Genomic DNA, 15398 nt, shown 5'->3' with positions numbered 1-15398 from the left:
CAAGTGTAGGGATACACTGAAAGGGCTTGTTCAGCTGTATTACTGCAAGTGGTCTTATATAGGGAAGAGGCCTACTGGGATTGGAGCATTGGGAAACCTCAGAGTCTTAACGTTCAGTGGCCTGAATTCCTTAATGAATGCATAGCTAGAAGTAAAGGCAAGAAAGAATATTGATCTCTAGATACCTGAGACCTATTCTTGGCAAAGACAGAATTCTTTTTAGCTGAGATCCATTTATTCAAAGCTAGAATGAGTATGTGATTTATTTAGCAATTTCCTTAGTAAAGCAGTGTGATCAAAATATGCTCTCGTAAAGTAGATTACCGTTTCAATTAAAAAAAAACCCAACAAGAAGTGAAAAATGACAGTGCTTGTGTAATCAAATAGTAACCATAAAGGTTCCTGTATTGTATTGTAAAGAATTATGAGTTTAATGTAACTCTCTCCAGAATTTGAACAGCTTCCTCTTTATCTAGATGACAGATCGCTCCCTTGGGAAATCGGAGAACTCGGTTTTGTTTCATCACTGACCCTATAAAATGAATTTTTAATTATGAGTACGCTCCTGTCTGTTAGGATGGCTTAGGATAGCCTTCAGAATAGACATGGAATACAGATTCTGTCTGCTTTGGCTCATTTTTGACCACACCATCTGTGCCTTGGGAAACAAGGTTTAGCAAACTGTATAATTAAGGCCTGACATTTATTTGCCAGAGATATCAGGGGTATTTTTCATCTATTAAATGTCATGCCAAGAGGTCTCTTTCTAGCATTTCCAATGCCTCTTTGCATATGCATGTCCATTAATTTCGGGCCACTCCTTAGTGTGAGATTAAATAGGACTGTAACAACAATGTGATATAAAAGACCATTTTATTTAATATCTATCATCTACTAATACAGGTATAAAATAGATTTCTCTCTCTTACACAAACACACTTACGTTCTGTTACACTGCATGATTTTCATTTCATGAAAAACTTAACTGATACCATTTTTCGGAAACCATTAAATTCTTCACAGCCTTCCAGTGATACATTAAATTGACAGTCTCTTATAGAATTCATGAATTTGTTTTCATATGCTTATTGGATTCATTAAATCAACAGTCTAGCATCAGGCTTATTTAAAAAAAAAAAAGTATCCTTTTAGTGAACCCAATGAAGACAATTCTGAGTGGAACTCTGTAGTTAATGTTCTGCAGTTATTGGCAAACAGCTGTTTTGATTGAAGGTAACTATGGAACTGTGGAAAGGATTTCCAGACAGCAAGACACATTTTCTTAACGGTAAACTTTTGTACTGGACTGTAGTTGAATTTTAACCAAATATAATTAACACTGACTAGGTGCTTAAATCAACTGATGCTTGAAATTCACAGATAATCATTAGAGAAATTGGATATACGTGTTTTGTCTCCACGCATTAGGATTTTTAAGATATTCATCTCAGTAGGTTTTATGCAAAGAGATGCCATTGTGTAAAGAGTAACTGAAATCATCCCTATGACTTGTGTGAAAATTGCACCTGAATCAGTATATTGATGTACTGAAGTTTCTGATACAGATTTTCACTATTTTGTATTGTCTCTTCCAATAGGTGTATTTTGCTAGTGCTTTACCTATCAGTTTCTCAGTAGAACCAATCAAGTGAAGACTATCCGTGGTGATATGTCTCCACAATTGGCTAATGTTTTCATGCTGGTCAGACACATAAAAATCACCATGCTTTTCCTACCTTTGTCATCAGTTCTCCAAGTATTAAAACAACTGATGATCCAGCAGAGTGCAGCTCTGCAGGGGATTTCAGCTGGGCCTGTGATTCAGAATAAACCTGAAATATTGAGTCCATACCATGCCAGCCTCTTTTGAAATAGAACTTACTGAGGTTTGCAATGCAATTGATTGCCTACAGTAAGTGCAGTACATCGTAGCTCAGTGCTAGATTGGTCTTTTTCACAGTTCTGTTGTCATTTTCATAAAATTGCTAATGACTTTTTGCAGTCAACACCTCTTGCTAGGCTCACCTTGTGTCATCAAAGTAGAGGGCAGCTGAGAATTGCCCTAGTATAGGGAAATTATAACCTACCATGAAACTGGAATAGCTGGTCCCCTTCACCCTCACCATAAATGTTTAAGGCCCGAAAGGAAGACTGGGATCCCCTGGTCTGATCTCCTGTAAAACACAGGGCAGAAAATCACACGGATTAATTTTTGTATCAAGCCCTTCTGTCTGAGCTAGAACAGATCTCTGAAAAAGGTATCCATCCAGTCTTGATTGAAAGACATCAAGTGATCTTATCACATCCCGACTTAAGTTGTTCCAATGGTTGAGTACCCTCCCTTTTAAACATCTGCCCCTTGTTTCTAGTCTGAATGTGTAGATGTTACGTCTGATATAGCGGGTGATAGGCATGGGTGTGTTCCTGGCCTGTGGTGGAACACAATGCACTCTGACTTGTAGAATATCCCTCACATATTATAGAGGAAGTTAAAGCAGTTTTGTGACTCTGCTAAATTGCATGGACAAGGTATCTCAAGATCAGGAGTGCAGTAAAGATGGCTCAGATACAGCTGTGTGTGTGAGAGAGGGAGGGGGTTCAGCACGCCTGAATATTGTGTTCAACACCCTGGTTAATACTTTTTCTACTGAATCTATGACTCCATTAAGAAGCTGTCTAATTCACAGGTCTTGTAAATTCCAGCAGAACTTTAATGGCTTCAACAGATTAGCAGTTCTTTAGCAATTTTGTGGCGCTGTCATTTTTTTTATGGGTTTCACAAAAGGGTTAACTCTATCCATGTGGTGCAATGCATGATGCACAGACGTTAGGAGTTTCTACACACATTTACAGGTAAGTAAGCTTATTTTGTAGCAGACTTGGATTGATTTATGTTGGTTTCAGACCAGATTATTTAATGGTTGCTAATTCAAAATACTTCTTGTGCCAAGGTCACACATTCCCCTTCATTCAATCTGTCTTGCTGCCCAGATCTGCAGTGCAAAGCTTTGCAAGTATTTTTCACCCACCATATTAATATTGTGCATTGATTAGGTAGCTGACAGATGTTACCAGATTTTTTTTTTAAACTTCCCTGATCTGGGGAATGACTGCACCTCTGGGAATCTGATTAAAGCAGGGACGATGTAGGTCTGTCTTTTAACATGTAGTCAGACAGGGCATCCTTTCTGCCTTAATCTCATTTTCACAGTTAAACTGCTTCTTGTTGTAGTTGAGAGAATTAGCCATTCCCGCTCAAGATGTCACAGGAGATAAGTTGTGCTTGTTTTCCTAAATGAGCATTTGGCACAAGTTGGTGAGTGCTTCGCCATATGCCTGGCTGTTCACTTTTTTTGCCCCCTTTGTCTTGTTAATTTCGAGTCTGGCTGTCATTTTTGTTTGCCACACAAAATGTTTCCTAATTTATTGCTCTCTTTCTTCTCCAGCCACATTAACAGGAAGACACAATATGAGAATCCAGTTCTGGAAGCGAAACGGAAAAAACAGCTTGAGCAGCAGCAACAACAACCAGAAGGTTGGCCCCTGTGGAGAGCATTATGCTCGAAATATTTGTTAACAGAATGTGCGCTCCCTTGAGTTTACAACCCCGCGTGGACATAGTGGTCCTTCATTAAAATACTTACATTGTGATCCCTGTGATTTTAAGGGGTGGATTATACACACAATGAGATATAAAGGGGCATGTAGTTTGTGCTCTTACTAGAAGACTGAATAGCACGAGGCAAAGGAGAAATGATCAAATATATTAGCACTTAATGGCTTCGAATCTCTGAAATGGGGAGAATTTTTTAGCTACTCTTAACTTAATTCTGAAAGATTGATCGGTTGCAAAGCAAGCTTGCTTGCTCCCCAGGAATTATAAAAATCGACTTGTGAGTCTGAACTATGATTTTTTTTTCCAAAGGGTCATTTTGATATTTGGCCTGGTACTAATAAAACTTAAAGAGAGACTAGGGAGTAGTATTAAATACGAATTAAACTGCTTTTTACATTTATGCTAAGAGTAAATTCTTGGGCGCTGCAAATATGTTCCAAATCAGTCCGTTATTTCATTATTCTGACACATTTTTGGATTATTAAAAATCATGTAATGCAGCAGTAGCACTGAAATGAAATAGTCTCAGCCATTTAGAATGCAGGTGTGCTATGAAGTTTCTGCATGACACTTTGATTGGCTACATCCCTCAGAACTCACAATGCAAATCCACATAACCAACATGGCCTCCTCCACTTTTCAGTCCTCTCCTCGCTTTTCTAGAAGGTTTAGTCCTACCCAGGTGGGTGATTTTGTTCCATTATAGTTATGTTTTGTATTTTTTTCTGTCTCTAGAATGGACAGAAGAGCATCCATCTCTTGGTCCACTGGCTGTTCCAAACCATGCTCCAAACACCCAAGAACCAGTTCGAGAAGCACCAGTACAAGGTAACATCCAATAAGGTTTTTCCATTATAATGAAAATAATTTTGCCTCCACATTTCTTCAGAAACAGGACCTTCAATAGTAGTGGAGTGAGAACACACAGCACCAATTTCCTGAATTTCTCTAGACTTTGAGAACTGTGGGTCTTACACAGAAGAGGACAAAAATGAAAGTGGGAATGAGGTGCCTCTTAGAGAGCGGATTTCTGAAAATCTTTCTTGCGTGCATTTCAGGTCTTTCAAAAGATATTGAAAATATGAATTAGAATTTTAACAGATTAAAAGCAAATTGTTTAAAGTAGGATATAATGGGTGTGTGCAAATGCCTGTAGAACTCAGCCCCTTCTTGCAATACTGTGTGGTTGAACTATGTTAGAACAAGTTTGGCTGTTGTTATTTTCTTGCCTGTATGGACAGGAAACAAATCTACCAAGGATAAAGTGTGGTTCTTATCATAATGCAGGCTAACGATATTTTATGTTATAACATGATCAGGTCAGACATGGGATAGGGGGTATGTGGTTGGATGTTACTGCTGCCAAAGCTAGTGTATAATGTTACCCCTGTCAATCGCTAAACATGAGCAAGTAGGCTGAGAGAGTCGTGCGAATTCAAATTGTTTGACACCATTGTCCTAGAACTGGTCAATACTTTCTGATGCCAAAACAATGCCTATTGTGTTTGCCACAGTTTCACAGCACACTATTTCTGAAGTGCTCATTAGCTCTGTGAGGCTTGCTCACGTTCCGGCACAAATAGCCACTTGAACTTGAGTGTCTCACGTTTAGACTTGCTAGGAGAGGGTCCCGGCAGAGAAGTGAGTCAGTCAGTGTTTCCTTTTACTTCTGTGTTGTGAAGCTTTTCATGCCAGAAACGTTTTGGGGAGACCATTGTAACATGGCTGATGAGGGAGCTGTGCTACTCAGAGAGCCGGGCATGGGTACTGACACTCTAGATATCTCAGTAACTGAGGGCTTGGAAGGAAAAATCATATCCCACCGCTGGGACTATTAAGTGGAAACTCCATGAGATAAAATTCAATGCGTTCCTAGAGCCTCTACAAATTTTTCCTGTGTAGGCAACTATCATAATGCCTATTGCAACTGAAGCAAAGTGCGCTCCATAAAACACACAAACATCAGCTCCACTTCTGCAAATCCTCATGCACATGCTTCCATTTAAAATGAAGAGAACTGCTGCTGTGCTTAAAGGGAAGCAAGTGCAAAAGTGTTTGCAGGGTCAGGACCTTATTTACTGATGCCATTTCAATGATTGCGCAACATTCTGTGTATGTCCCGCTACTCCTGGAAAAGTGGCTTGTCAGAACCATCCCACCGGACAGGAAGATAAATGCTCGGAGCAACATAAAGGACTTCATAAAAGGGCTGCAGCGTGATCTGAAACTTGCTAGAGCTCAAGGCAAAATCCCCAGGTGAGAGCCTTCCCCTTACACAGCCGGCCATGGATTAACTAAGTCCAAGTATCAACAGCCAGAGTCCCCTAGCAGCCTTAATTGTGTGGAACTTGAGCTCAAGCCTTGCAGGTTTGTCGCTAGCACCGTAAATCATTCTCTGACTCGAATAAATAGGTAGTGCAGTGTGCTGCAGGTGTTAGGTAATCGTCCCTGCAGAACAGGGTGAGCCATGCTGCAAAGCAGATGCAACCCGAGGGCAATTAGAATATAATGCAGTCGCCCAGACGTGCAGAGGGAAAGCCATTGGAGGGCGGAGGTGAGGTCTGGTGCAGCTTCTTGGTCAGTGGGAGTTGGGAATCATCATTATCTGAAGCTCCAGGAGGAACAAGGGATCCAGCAGAACCACAGGACAGTGAATCATGTTAGACAAGGGCGACCATACCACCCAATAGAACCATCAACGTCACATTTCTCCCTTATGCTTTAAGAACAAAGCAAAGGCTATCCAAGCTGCTGCATATTGTAATGACGGGGAACTGATCATGTGGAATGTAGTTGAGCCAACCGGGCTCCTTCATAAGAACAACCATACTGGGTCAGACCAAGATCCATCCAGCCCAGTATCCTGTCTGCCAACAGTGGCCAGTGCCAGGTGCCCCAGAGGGAATGAACAGAACAGGGAATCATCAAGTGATCCATCCACTGTTGGCTATTCCCAGCTTCTGGCAAAAAAAAAAAAAAAAAAAGGCTAGGGACTCCATCCCTGCCCATTTCTGAAGTCGATAGAAACCTTTCCAATGACTGCATCAGTCTGTCAATATAATTGTTTCAGTAATTAACGCTCCGTGGCAGATTTTTAATTAAAATGTTAGCTTCAAACTTATTTAAATGTGGGGAGAAAATAAACAAGCAATTTTGAGCCATTGTTTCTGTGCTCTGCAGCATATATTATAAGCAACGAGCAAGAAGAGAATATTGAATCTATCATGAGAACTGTATTTTTGTCATGATATTTTTTTTAAGACTAAATAGGGTGTATTTGTCAAAGCAAAAATATGCCGTCCTGGAACGGGTAGAGTGGATTCAAGTGAAAAGAAGAAACAGCTGTCCATCCATTGGGATGGATTCTGTACTGCTTCTCACCGGTCGTGCCATGTGGCTGGGAATGCACCAGGTGCAGGCACCCTTACTCTGGATCCCTATGCACCGTGCTGCAGTCTGGGATAGCCCAGAATCTCCCATTTCCTTCTGTTCTGGGGGCAGTGGTGGGGAGCAACGTAGGGTGATATCCAGTAGCCCTGCCATTCTCCTACTCCAGTGGAAGTTCTCCCCTGGCCCGCGGCGGTGCCTTTACACGCCCTCTACACAACTGGAGCGGCTTAAAGTGGCCAAAACCTATTGTTTTAAAAATATATATATATTTTTTTAATACAGACTTTACCTCCCATGTGGGGCATGAGAGGTAGAATGCTGCGCTTTGACTGTGTGTAGGGCCGGCTTTAGGAAGTGCGGGGCCCAATTCGACCAGTTTCAACAGGGCCCCGGCAGGGATGTCTGAAAAAAAAACCACATGTGAAAAAACATGTGGGGCTTGTACTCACTGGGCGGTGCTCCGAGTCTTCAATGGCACTTCGGTGGCGGGTCCTTCACTTGCTCCAGGTCTTTGGCGGCACTGAAGGACCCGCTGCCGAAGTGCCACCGAAGACCCAGAGCAAGCAAAGGACCCACTGCCGAAGTGCTGCTGAAGACCCGGAGCACTGCCAAGTGCGTAAAAATTAAAAAGGCGCCTCTAGCCAGGGAAGGGATTCTCACTGGGCGCGGGGCCCGATTCGGGAGAATTGGTGGAATAGGCCTAAAGCCGGCCCTACCTCTATGTAGTCAGTTTTTAGCTCTTATCCTCTTAAATTTACTTTAAACGTAAGGGTTTAGGGTTACTTTGGGGACCTTTACTCAGCTGATCAGCGCCTCCTGCTCTGGTGACATTACGTGAAAGCTCTAGTCTCCCAGTCTCTTGGACAGATGTTCACCAGCACACTTCCTCACAGCATGTGCCCTCGCTTGCACTTGCCTCCTCTCTCTCACTCACTCACACTCATGCCTCCTTTCTCACTTGCGGCAATTATTTCACTCTCACGCTTGCTCACTTTCTTTGAGAGAGATCAGCTGAGTTGCCCCCTCTTTCATTTCAGGCTCTGCTGTCTGGGAGTGTTGCACAGAGCCCGGAAGAGCAGCAGCTGCCATTCGGCAACTTGGTGTGTAGCTTTGTCATTCGGCATCCAGTTATAATGTTCATTGAAAGTTAAAAAAATGGACCCCCCTCACCTCCCATTGCAACCAAGAGGTAGCATAAAAATGCTGCTATTGGCACTATGTATTAGTATACCCAAGAATCATGTTCTTGCGTTTCAAAGAGGCTGTGAGGCAAGTCATTACCTCACATCCTGCTAACATTTTCTGGGGGGAGAACACTTTTTGCACACCTGAAACATAGTGAGGGGGGGGTTCATATCTCGCAAAGCAAATAGCACCCTAGAGATCTGCCTTTTGGAGTAGAAACTTGGTGATGAGTTCTTGAATGCATGCCGGCCTTCTGATTATAGTGCACATCGAGCCCTGGCAATCCTAGAGTTGTCACCAGGGGTCTCAGTGGTACAGCTTTTTCCCTCTAGGGACCTGGGTAAAAAACAGTCACAAGTGCGGAAATGTTTGATCTCCTGGCAGCAGAGCAGGCAATGTGACTACTTTTCAGAACCCATTCAGTGTCTTTTACATGGACCCTACCTCCATAGGACGTTTTATTTATTTATTAAACTTTTAAAACTCTGTTCACTCCATAGCATGCTCCCAGGGAGCATGGATAATGCCCTTTCGGCACAGCCAGTCTGGCCCTGTGATTCCTTTTGTGGTTCCCACGCACCACTGTCGATACTGTTTCATGCACGTCAGGCAGAGTGTGGAGAGGAGCATGAGTCAGAGACTGCTTTGGTTGAGCAGGGCAGCATCTGAAGAACGTTGCAGTTAATATATAGAGGAGGCTGCAGGGTAGGGGATTATACTCAAGGAAGCGAGATCCCTTCACAAAGCTTGCTTTACTTTTGGTGCAGTTAGGGATGAAAGACGGGTGGGGATGAGGGGGTCAGGGGCCTTATGGACAAAGTAATATGGTCAAAAACTTCTTTAGCTTTCCGTTCACCCAGTAATTCCCGCAGCAGCCTGCCCTGGCAGTCGTTTGCGCAGTCTCTAGAACTGCTCAAGAAATTACCAGTGCTGAGATAGTGGAGGTGTTGTAAGTCAGGTTTGAAAAGCACTGGCAGAGCCATGAAAGCCCACTTAGCACAGAACCTGCTCCCTGAGGCAAGTGTTGCAAGTGCCTCACTTTCATGAGCTCTCATTTCGTCCATTGTTTTTTAAAGATATGACATTTGCTATTACACGTGTTTTTGTGCTTCCTAAACTGTCTCAGGAGAAAGAGCTAGTAAATATATCCAGATTGTCTGTGTATTCCATCTCCCACCATCAGTAGCCTATGCACGTTACTGCATCTGTTTTAAAAATTAAAATATATACCCTGCCTTGAGATGGACACCCACAATCAATAAGCAGTGGGCCAGATTCTGATACCGTTACTCACATGTAGCACTTGACTCCATGAGTGGTCCCAGTGAAGTCAATGGAGTGGAGTAAGAAGCTAGTAAACTGGAGTAAAATTGCAGATCTGTCCCATTCTCTTCTGTGCATACACACAAGTTTATCTGTCCATAAAATTGCTAGCATGGGCTGGGGAAGGAAAAAGGGATCGAATATTTTTCTAGCATATTTATGGACTTTCAAAACTTCCTAAACAGGAAAACCATTTTTCACGCGAAACCCTTCAGAGTTGAAAGGGAAGTTCATCCACACCAAGCTGAGGAAAAGCAGCAGGGGGTTCGGCTTCACTGTGGTCGGAGGGGACGAGCCAGATGAATTTCTCCAAATCAAGAGTTTGGTGCTTGATGGCCCTGCTGCCCTGGATGGCAAAATGGAGACAGGTAATGACACTCTGGGGACAAAAATTAAAACACACCCCACTTTGCGCTTAACAGCGGCTGTTATCTGAGGTTCTCAAAGAGTTTTAAGACTCATTGTAATGCTCTGAAATGGATAAGTAGTATTGTCCCATTTTGTAAGCGGGGAAACTGGAACACAGACCAGCCGAGGGACTTTCTGAAGGCCTTGTAGCAAGTTATTAGCAGTGCCGATACCAGATCTCAAGAGCTGTCGTGTCCAGTGGTCTGCTCTGACTGCTAAGCCATTGATGCTAAACCTTAGGGAAATGAGGAACCGCTTCAGCTTCTAGTGTAGTCCCAGAGAGCCACCTGACACTGCGTGGCAATAGGCACTTTGGGATGCATTGACAGCTCCTAAGGAGGAAAACACCTCAAAGGTATTGTGTGGCTTATTTTGCACCTCTCTGTGATTCCTTTTCATCTCGCCAATTCTTCCAAGCTACTACCAAGAAGTGGGGAAAGGGCTGTTCTGCCCAGTCCCTCCTGCTGCTCTTCATGTCTGGAGACATCCTGAGCCATATCTGTTTTTTCAGTAGTGACATTAGTGCATTGCCTATGCCAAGCGCTACAGGAAGCAATGGGAGTGGGTTTTTTGCTCTGACTGGGCAGAGCAGGAGGAGACAATTGTGACGTGAACCATGCCTCTGGAGCCACTGGTTGAGCATCACTGCTTTAAACGGCCCTGCCTTGCAGCTACAGTGTAAAACAAATCATAACTTAATCAGTACTTAGGCGTGAGACATTTATGTCTGAGATGCCATTCCACCATATTTGTGCAGTCTCTAGCTGCAATCATTCTGTTTTTATTCTTCATGTGATCTCCATTGTGTTTCTGTCATATGTCAGCTGTATTAGTGTGTGTAATAGCAAGAGCTGAGCTTTGCAAAAACTGTTAAATGGGCCATATATTGTCATTTTGCTTGTTTTTTTTTTGTTTGTTGTTTTTTTTTTTAATAAGCCAGGTTCTATTTTCCTTTCTAAAACACTTTTGTATGTAAAAAATTATTCAGTGACTCTTTTGGATGCAGATTGCTGTCGCTCACCTCAGCACAGCTACTCTTATCCTTTGCTGAGAGGCAGGAGTATTTAGATAAAGTATCTGTGCAGATGTTTATGCTGGTACAAGTCTATCAGCATGGAAGCAGAGTGGTACCCATTGTTCAGTGCTGAGAAGAGTCCATTGTTAATGTTCTGAAAAGAGATTGGGGTATTAAAGCAATGAATTGACAGTGTATGTTGTTGTTTTTTTTTGGTTGTTGTTTTTCGTTTCATCCATAGGAGATGTTATAGTCAGCGTGAATGATACCTGTGTGCTGGGACATACACATGCTCAAGTTGTAAAAATCTTCCAGTCCATTCCCATCGGTGCCAGTGTGGACCTTGAACTGTGTCGAGGTTACCCTCTGCCCTTTGACCCCGATGACCCCAACACAAGCCTGGTGACGTCTGTGGCAATTCTAGATAAAGAACCGATCATTGTGAACGGGCAGGAAAATTATGATTCTCCAGCAAGCCACAGTAGTAAAACGGGGAAAGTAAATGGCTTGAAGGAGCAGCGGCCAAGTAGTCCAGCTGAAGTGTCTTCAAATGGATCCCATGGTTACCTCAACGATACTGTCTCTTTGGCTTCTTCTATAGCAACACAGCCTGAACTCATAACTGTACATATAGTGAAAGGGCCCATGGGCTTTGGTTTTACTATAGCAGACAGTCCTGGTGGTGGGGGCCAAAGAGTGAAACAAATTGTAGACAGCCCCAGGTGCCGAGGCCTAAAAGAAGGGGATCTTATCGTTGAAGTGAATAAGAAGAATGTGCAAAACCTAACTCACAACCAAGTCGTGGATATGCTGATTGAATGTCCTAAAGGAAGCGAAGTCACATTACTTGTGCAACGAGGAGGTATGTCTTAGGGTTGTTTTTTTTTAAAGTAGTTTTATCTGGAAGGCTTGCAATCCTAAATCTTTGTAACCCACCCAAGTTATAAGATGTAGAAATTGACCACCCCTCACAGTTTTCTCTTATTACGTATCATATATTAAAAAAAATTTTAATCCATTTTTGTTGCGGCGGGAAATGTATGTGTATAGATGCATTATACATAACATTTATATGTAATATTAATATCTATCTGTGTCTTTTGATAGCAAGTGTTCTGATTAAATCAGGGTTTACATCATAACCCCTGTTTTCATATACTGGTAAAAGTTTGCCTCTGGGACTGAAACTTTCTTTGGATTTCCAAAAAAATTGTGGGCAATTCTTTGGTTGTTTTTTGGAAAGTGAAGAGGGCAGAAATAATCCATAGTCTTCTATTTTTTTATTTTTTTTAAAGCTGAACAGTAACTCAAAAATATCCAGGGAAAATCACCCGCCGAACTTTGAATGTGCATAGTCCTCGTTGCAGGACCAGCCCTTCTCCGGATGTGGGATGGGACAAAAAAAAAATTTAACTCAGAAAGTTTTAAGCAATTGAAAAATTACTTCTGAGCATGCTCAGTTGACATCTGTTAGGAGTTTAGCGATCCTGATGAAGTTTCACCTCTTTTTTTGTGTCTTGGCAAAGCACAGTGTCCCAGAAAGGTGCTGGGACAACCTCCACTGAGCAATAGTAAGTCACAAGCTCCTGCTGTGCTTATGAGTTTAAAAAAAAAAAAAAAAGAGGGGAGCAACGTGCGAGAGGAGAGGGAGCATGTGTGGGGCTTCCATAGGTTTATGGATGTATAAGCACAAGGCAAAGAGGGATGAGCCGGAGGAGAAGATGTTGATGAGATGCTGTTTGACCACCAAATGCCTAGTGGAAAGAATAAAACATGGTAAAAATGGTTCTGGGTGTAGTGAGCGTGTACGGGAGAGCGTACACTTGGGCTTCTAATTCCATAAGTGCAAGGTGTAATGAGGAGAAGTACGCTAATGAGACATTCCCCTTGTAGGTCTCACTGCTGCTAGGAGGCCAGAGTCACTTGGTGACTGCACAGCAGCTGTTGTTGCCTTCTTAGGGGGGTTGACTACACTGCAATCACCGGGATGCTTTGCAGCTTGTGGAGACCGACCTGAGTCAGCTTTCGTCTCGCTAGCTCAGGTCCTGGAGCAGTGAAGCTGCAGCAGCCTGGGCTTCAGTGGGGACAAGCCCTGTGTGGAATTACCCAGGGTTCCAGGCCGACTTGTACAGCCCCATGCCGCTGCAGCGTCACTGCTACCGGGACTTGAGCTAGGTGCTCATAGAAAGCCAATGTCCTCTGTGCTCCCTGCACCACACACCACTTTTTACGTTGCGCATCTCTGCGCCGCCATTGATTCCTATACCGGGCAGGATCAAGCTGTCAGAGATGAGCTGCAGAGCTAAAATAAGCACAGAGTTAAGACCGTAAATATGTGCTGAATGCTGCCTCCTAGCCAAGCTGTGGGGAACATCTGGCACAGGAATACTTCTCTACCAGCTTTCCAAATGGTTTGTAGTGGAGTCAGCATCAAGCCAGCAGGGGCCAGGGAATGTCAGTGGGGAACAAGTAGCTTCCAAAAAGGTGTACTGGATGGCCCTGCCACCACACACGTGGCAAGTGAAAGAGGGGTGGCCAATGTGTGTTGCTATACTTGATTTCATTTGCATTTCAGCTCTCCAGTTGTTACCCTTTAATCAGCCCCTGGTAAAGAACGTGCTCAACATAAGGGTGTAAATTAAGGCCCCTGCTAACATACAAAGTCCTTTCATCCCCTTGCAAAGTCTCTTTGGCTTGCAAGATTGGGATCTTACTTTGCATGTTTTGAGTTTGCCAGGACAGGGGGTGGGACGGTTATTAGCAGGACCTACGTTTTCCAAGGTGATTGGTGATTTTGCGGTTGCTTGTCTTGACACCTTGTGGGGGCCAGTGTTGAGATGGTGGGTGCTCATCCATTTCTGAAAATCCTGGCACCTGTCAGGTGTCTCAGATTCATCTCTTGTGAACTCAAGCCAAGGATTCTAGTGCACAGATTGAGCAATGAATGAGGGCTGTAGTGAAATGAATACTTTCCTTCCCTTCTGCCTCAAAAATTTTATTGAATTTTATATTTTTATAGTAAATGAAAAAGTAAGGAATGGAATATATTAAGACGAGTTCTCTAGTTTTATTACTGGTATCTGCAGAATCTGAGTAATTTAAAATCACTCTAATATTGAAAGCCTTTAAAATACACCTTAATCTCATGTTTGATTTATGTATTTGGTAGAAAGTTTCTCCAACTACAGCTGGAAAGGAAACAGCAGATATTATTAATCTTCCTGGAAAGAACATAAATATCTCTGTTACCACTGTACATTAGTTAGTCGAACTGTGGCCAACGTTCAATCATCCTTCTTTTGCCGCTGGGGTATAATGAGATCGTTTGATGAGGAAAGCAAGGTATTGAGTTTTAATGGGAAAGTAAGTGGTCAGTCTACTGCTAATATTAATGAATCTCTTTTCTACCTCATCTTTTCCAGCATGCGGATTGATTGATGAACACAGATAGCTGTGGAGTTGCTATAAGTGTCTCAAATTTTGTTCCAATCTCCTGACGTATCCCTGTATCTAGAGGCCTAGTTTCTTGGCATTTGTATCTAATTGCATTGTATTTGCAATTCTGAGTTGCAGGTTGTCATGGTACAGAAGCTTGAATTTGTTGTGATCCTGATGCCCAATAAATAATTAAAATGAGCTTATCTCCACATCAAAATGAAGTTACCCTGAAAGGTTGCTAATCATGGTACAGAAATTTAGCAAAATATAGGGGAGGAGGGATAGCTCAGTGGTTTGAGTTCAATCCTTGAGGGATCTGGGACAAAAATCTGTCTGGGTATTGGTTCTCCTTTGAGCAGGGGGTTGGACTAGATGATCTCCTGAGGTCCCTTCCAACCCTGATATTCTATGATACAGTAATTCCTCACTTGAAGTCATCCCAGTTAACCTTGTTATGTTGCTGATCAATTGGGGAACATGCTTGTTTAAAGTTGTGCAATGCTCCCTTCTAAAGTTGTTTGGCAGCCGCCTGCTTTGCCCACTGCTTGCAGGTAGAGCAGCCTGTTGCAGCTAGCTGGTGGGGGCTTGGAACCAGGGTGAACTAACACCCCCCCCCCCCGCGCCCAGCTCCCGTAAGTTCCCTGTGCCGCAGCTGTCAGCCAGCTAGCAATTGCAGCTATCCCTCCCCCCCTCTGCTCTTGCCCTCTGCTCCCCGAGCCTCCTGCTTGTTGTTGGGGGGAGAGAAAGGGGGGGCTAATGTCAGGGTGTCCCCCTTCCCCCACTCCTACCCCCCACTTACCCCTTCTTCTCCATATAGAGCAGGCTGGGGACATGGAGGCAGGGTGGGAACAGGGAGGGAGAGAGAGAGAACCTGGAGCAGCAGCTGCTCTCTCAACTTCCTGATCCACTTAAAAAGACAATGAACTTAAGAGTGGGTCAGCTTACTTAAAGGGGCAGTGTGTATCTCTCTCACACACACAGGGGTGTGTCTGTCTCTGTCTGCCATGCTGTCTCCCCTCCCCT

The 15398-nt window shown here is 43.3% G+C and overlaps 1 protein-coding gene across 35 annotated transcripts in view; it reads left to right on the top strand.

The window, feature by feature from the left end:
• Positions 1–15398, top strand: part of MAGI1 (membrane associated guanylate kinase, WW and PDZ domain containing 1) — a 498751-nt gene that overhangs the window by 421197 nt on the left and 62156 nt on the right. For 22 of the 35 annotated variants that reach the window (XM_050957254.1, XM_050957266.1, XM_050957243.1 and 19 more), the window contains 5 exons: positions 3447–3535; positions 4352–4444; positions 8044–8106; positions 9700–9882; positions 11179–11799. In XM_050957254.1, the coding sequence (XP_050813211.1) occupies positions 3447–3535; positions 4352–4444; positions 8044–8106; positions 9700–9882; positions 11179–11799 (1049 nt within the window). The remainder of the gene's footprint in view (positions 1–3446; positions 3536–4351; positions 4445–8043; positions 8107–9699; positions 9883–11178; positions 11800–15398) is intronic. The other 13 variants (XM_050957264.1, XM_050957248.1, XM_050957251.1 and 10 more) reach the window with 1 other exon arrangement.

This window comes from Gopherus flavomarginatus, chromosome 6 (assembly GCF_025201925.1).
Source record: "Gopherus flavomarginatus isolate rGopFla2 chromosome 6, rGopFla2.mat.asm, whole genome shotgun sequence".
NCBI lineage: Eukaryota > Metazoa > Chordata > Testudines > Testudinidae > Gopherus > Gopherus flavomarginatus.
Note: the sequence above shows the minus strand (reverse complement) of the source record. Positions and strands in the feature narration are given on the sequence as shown.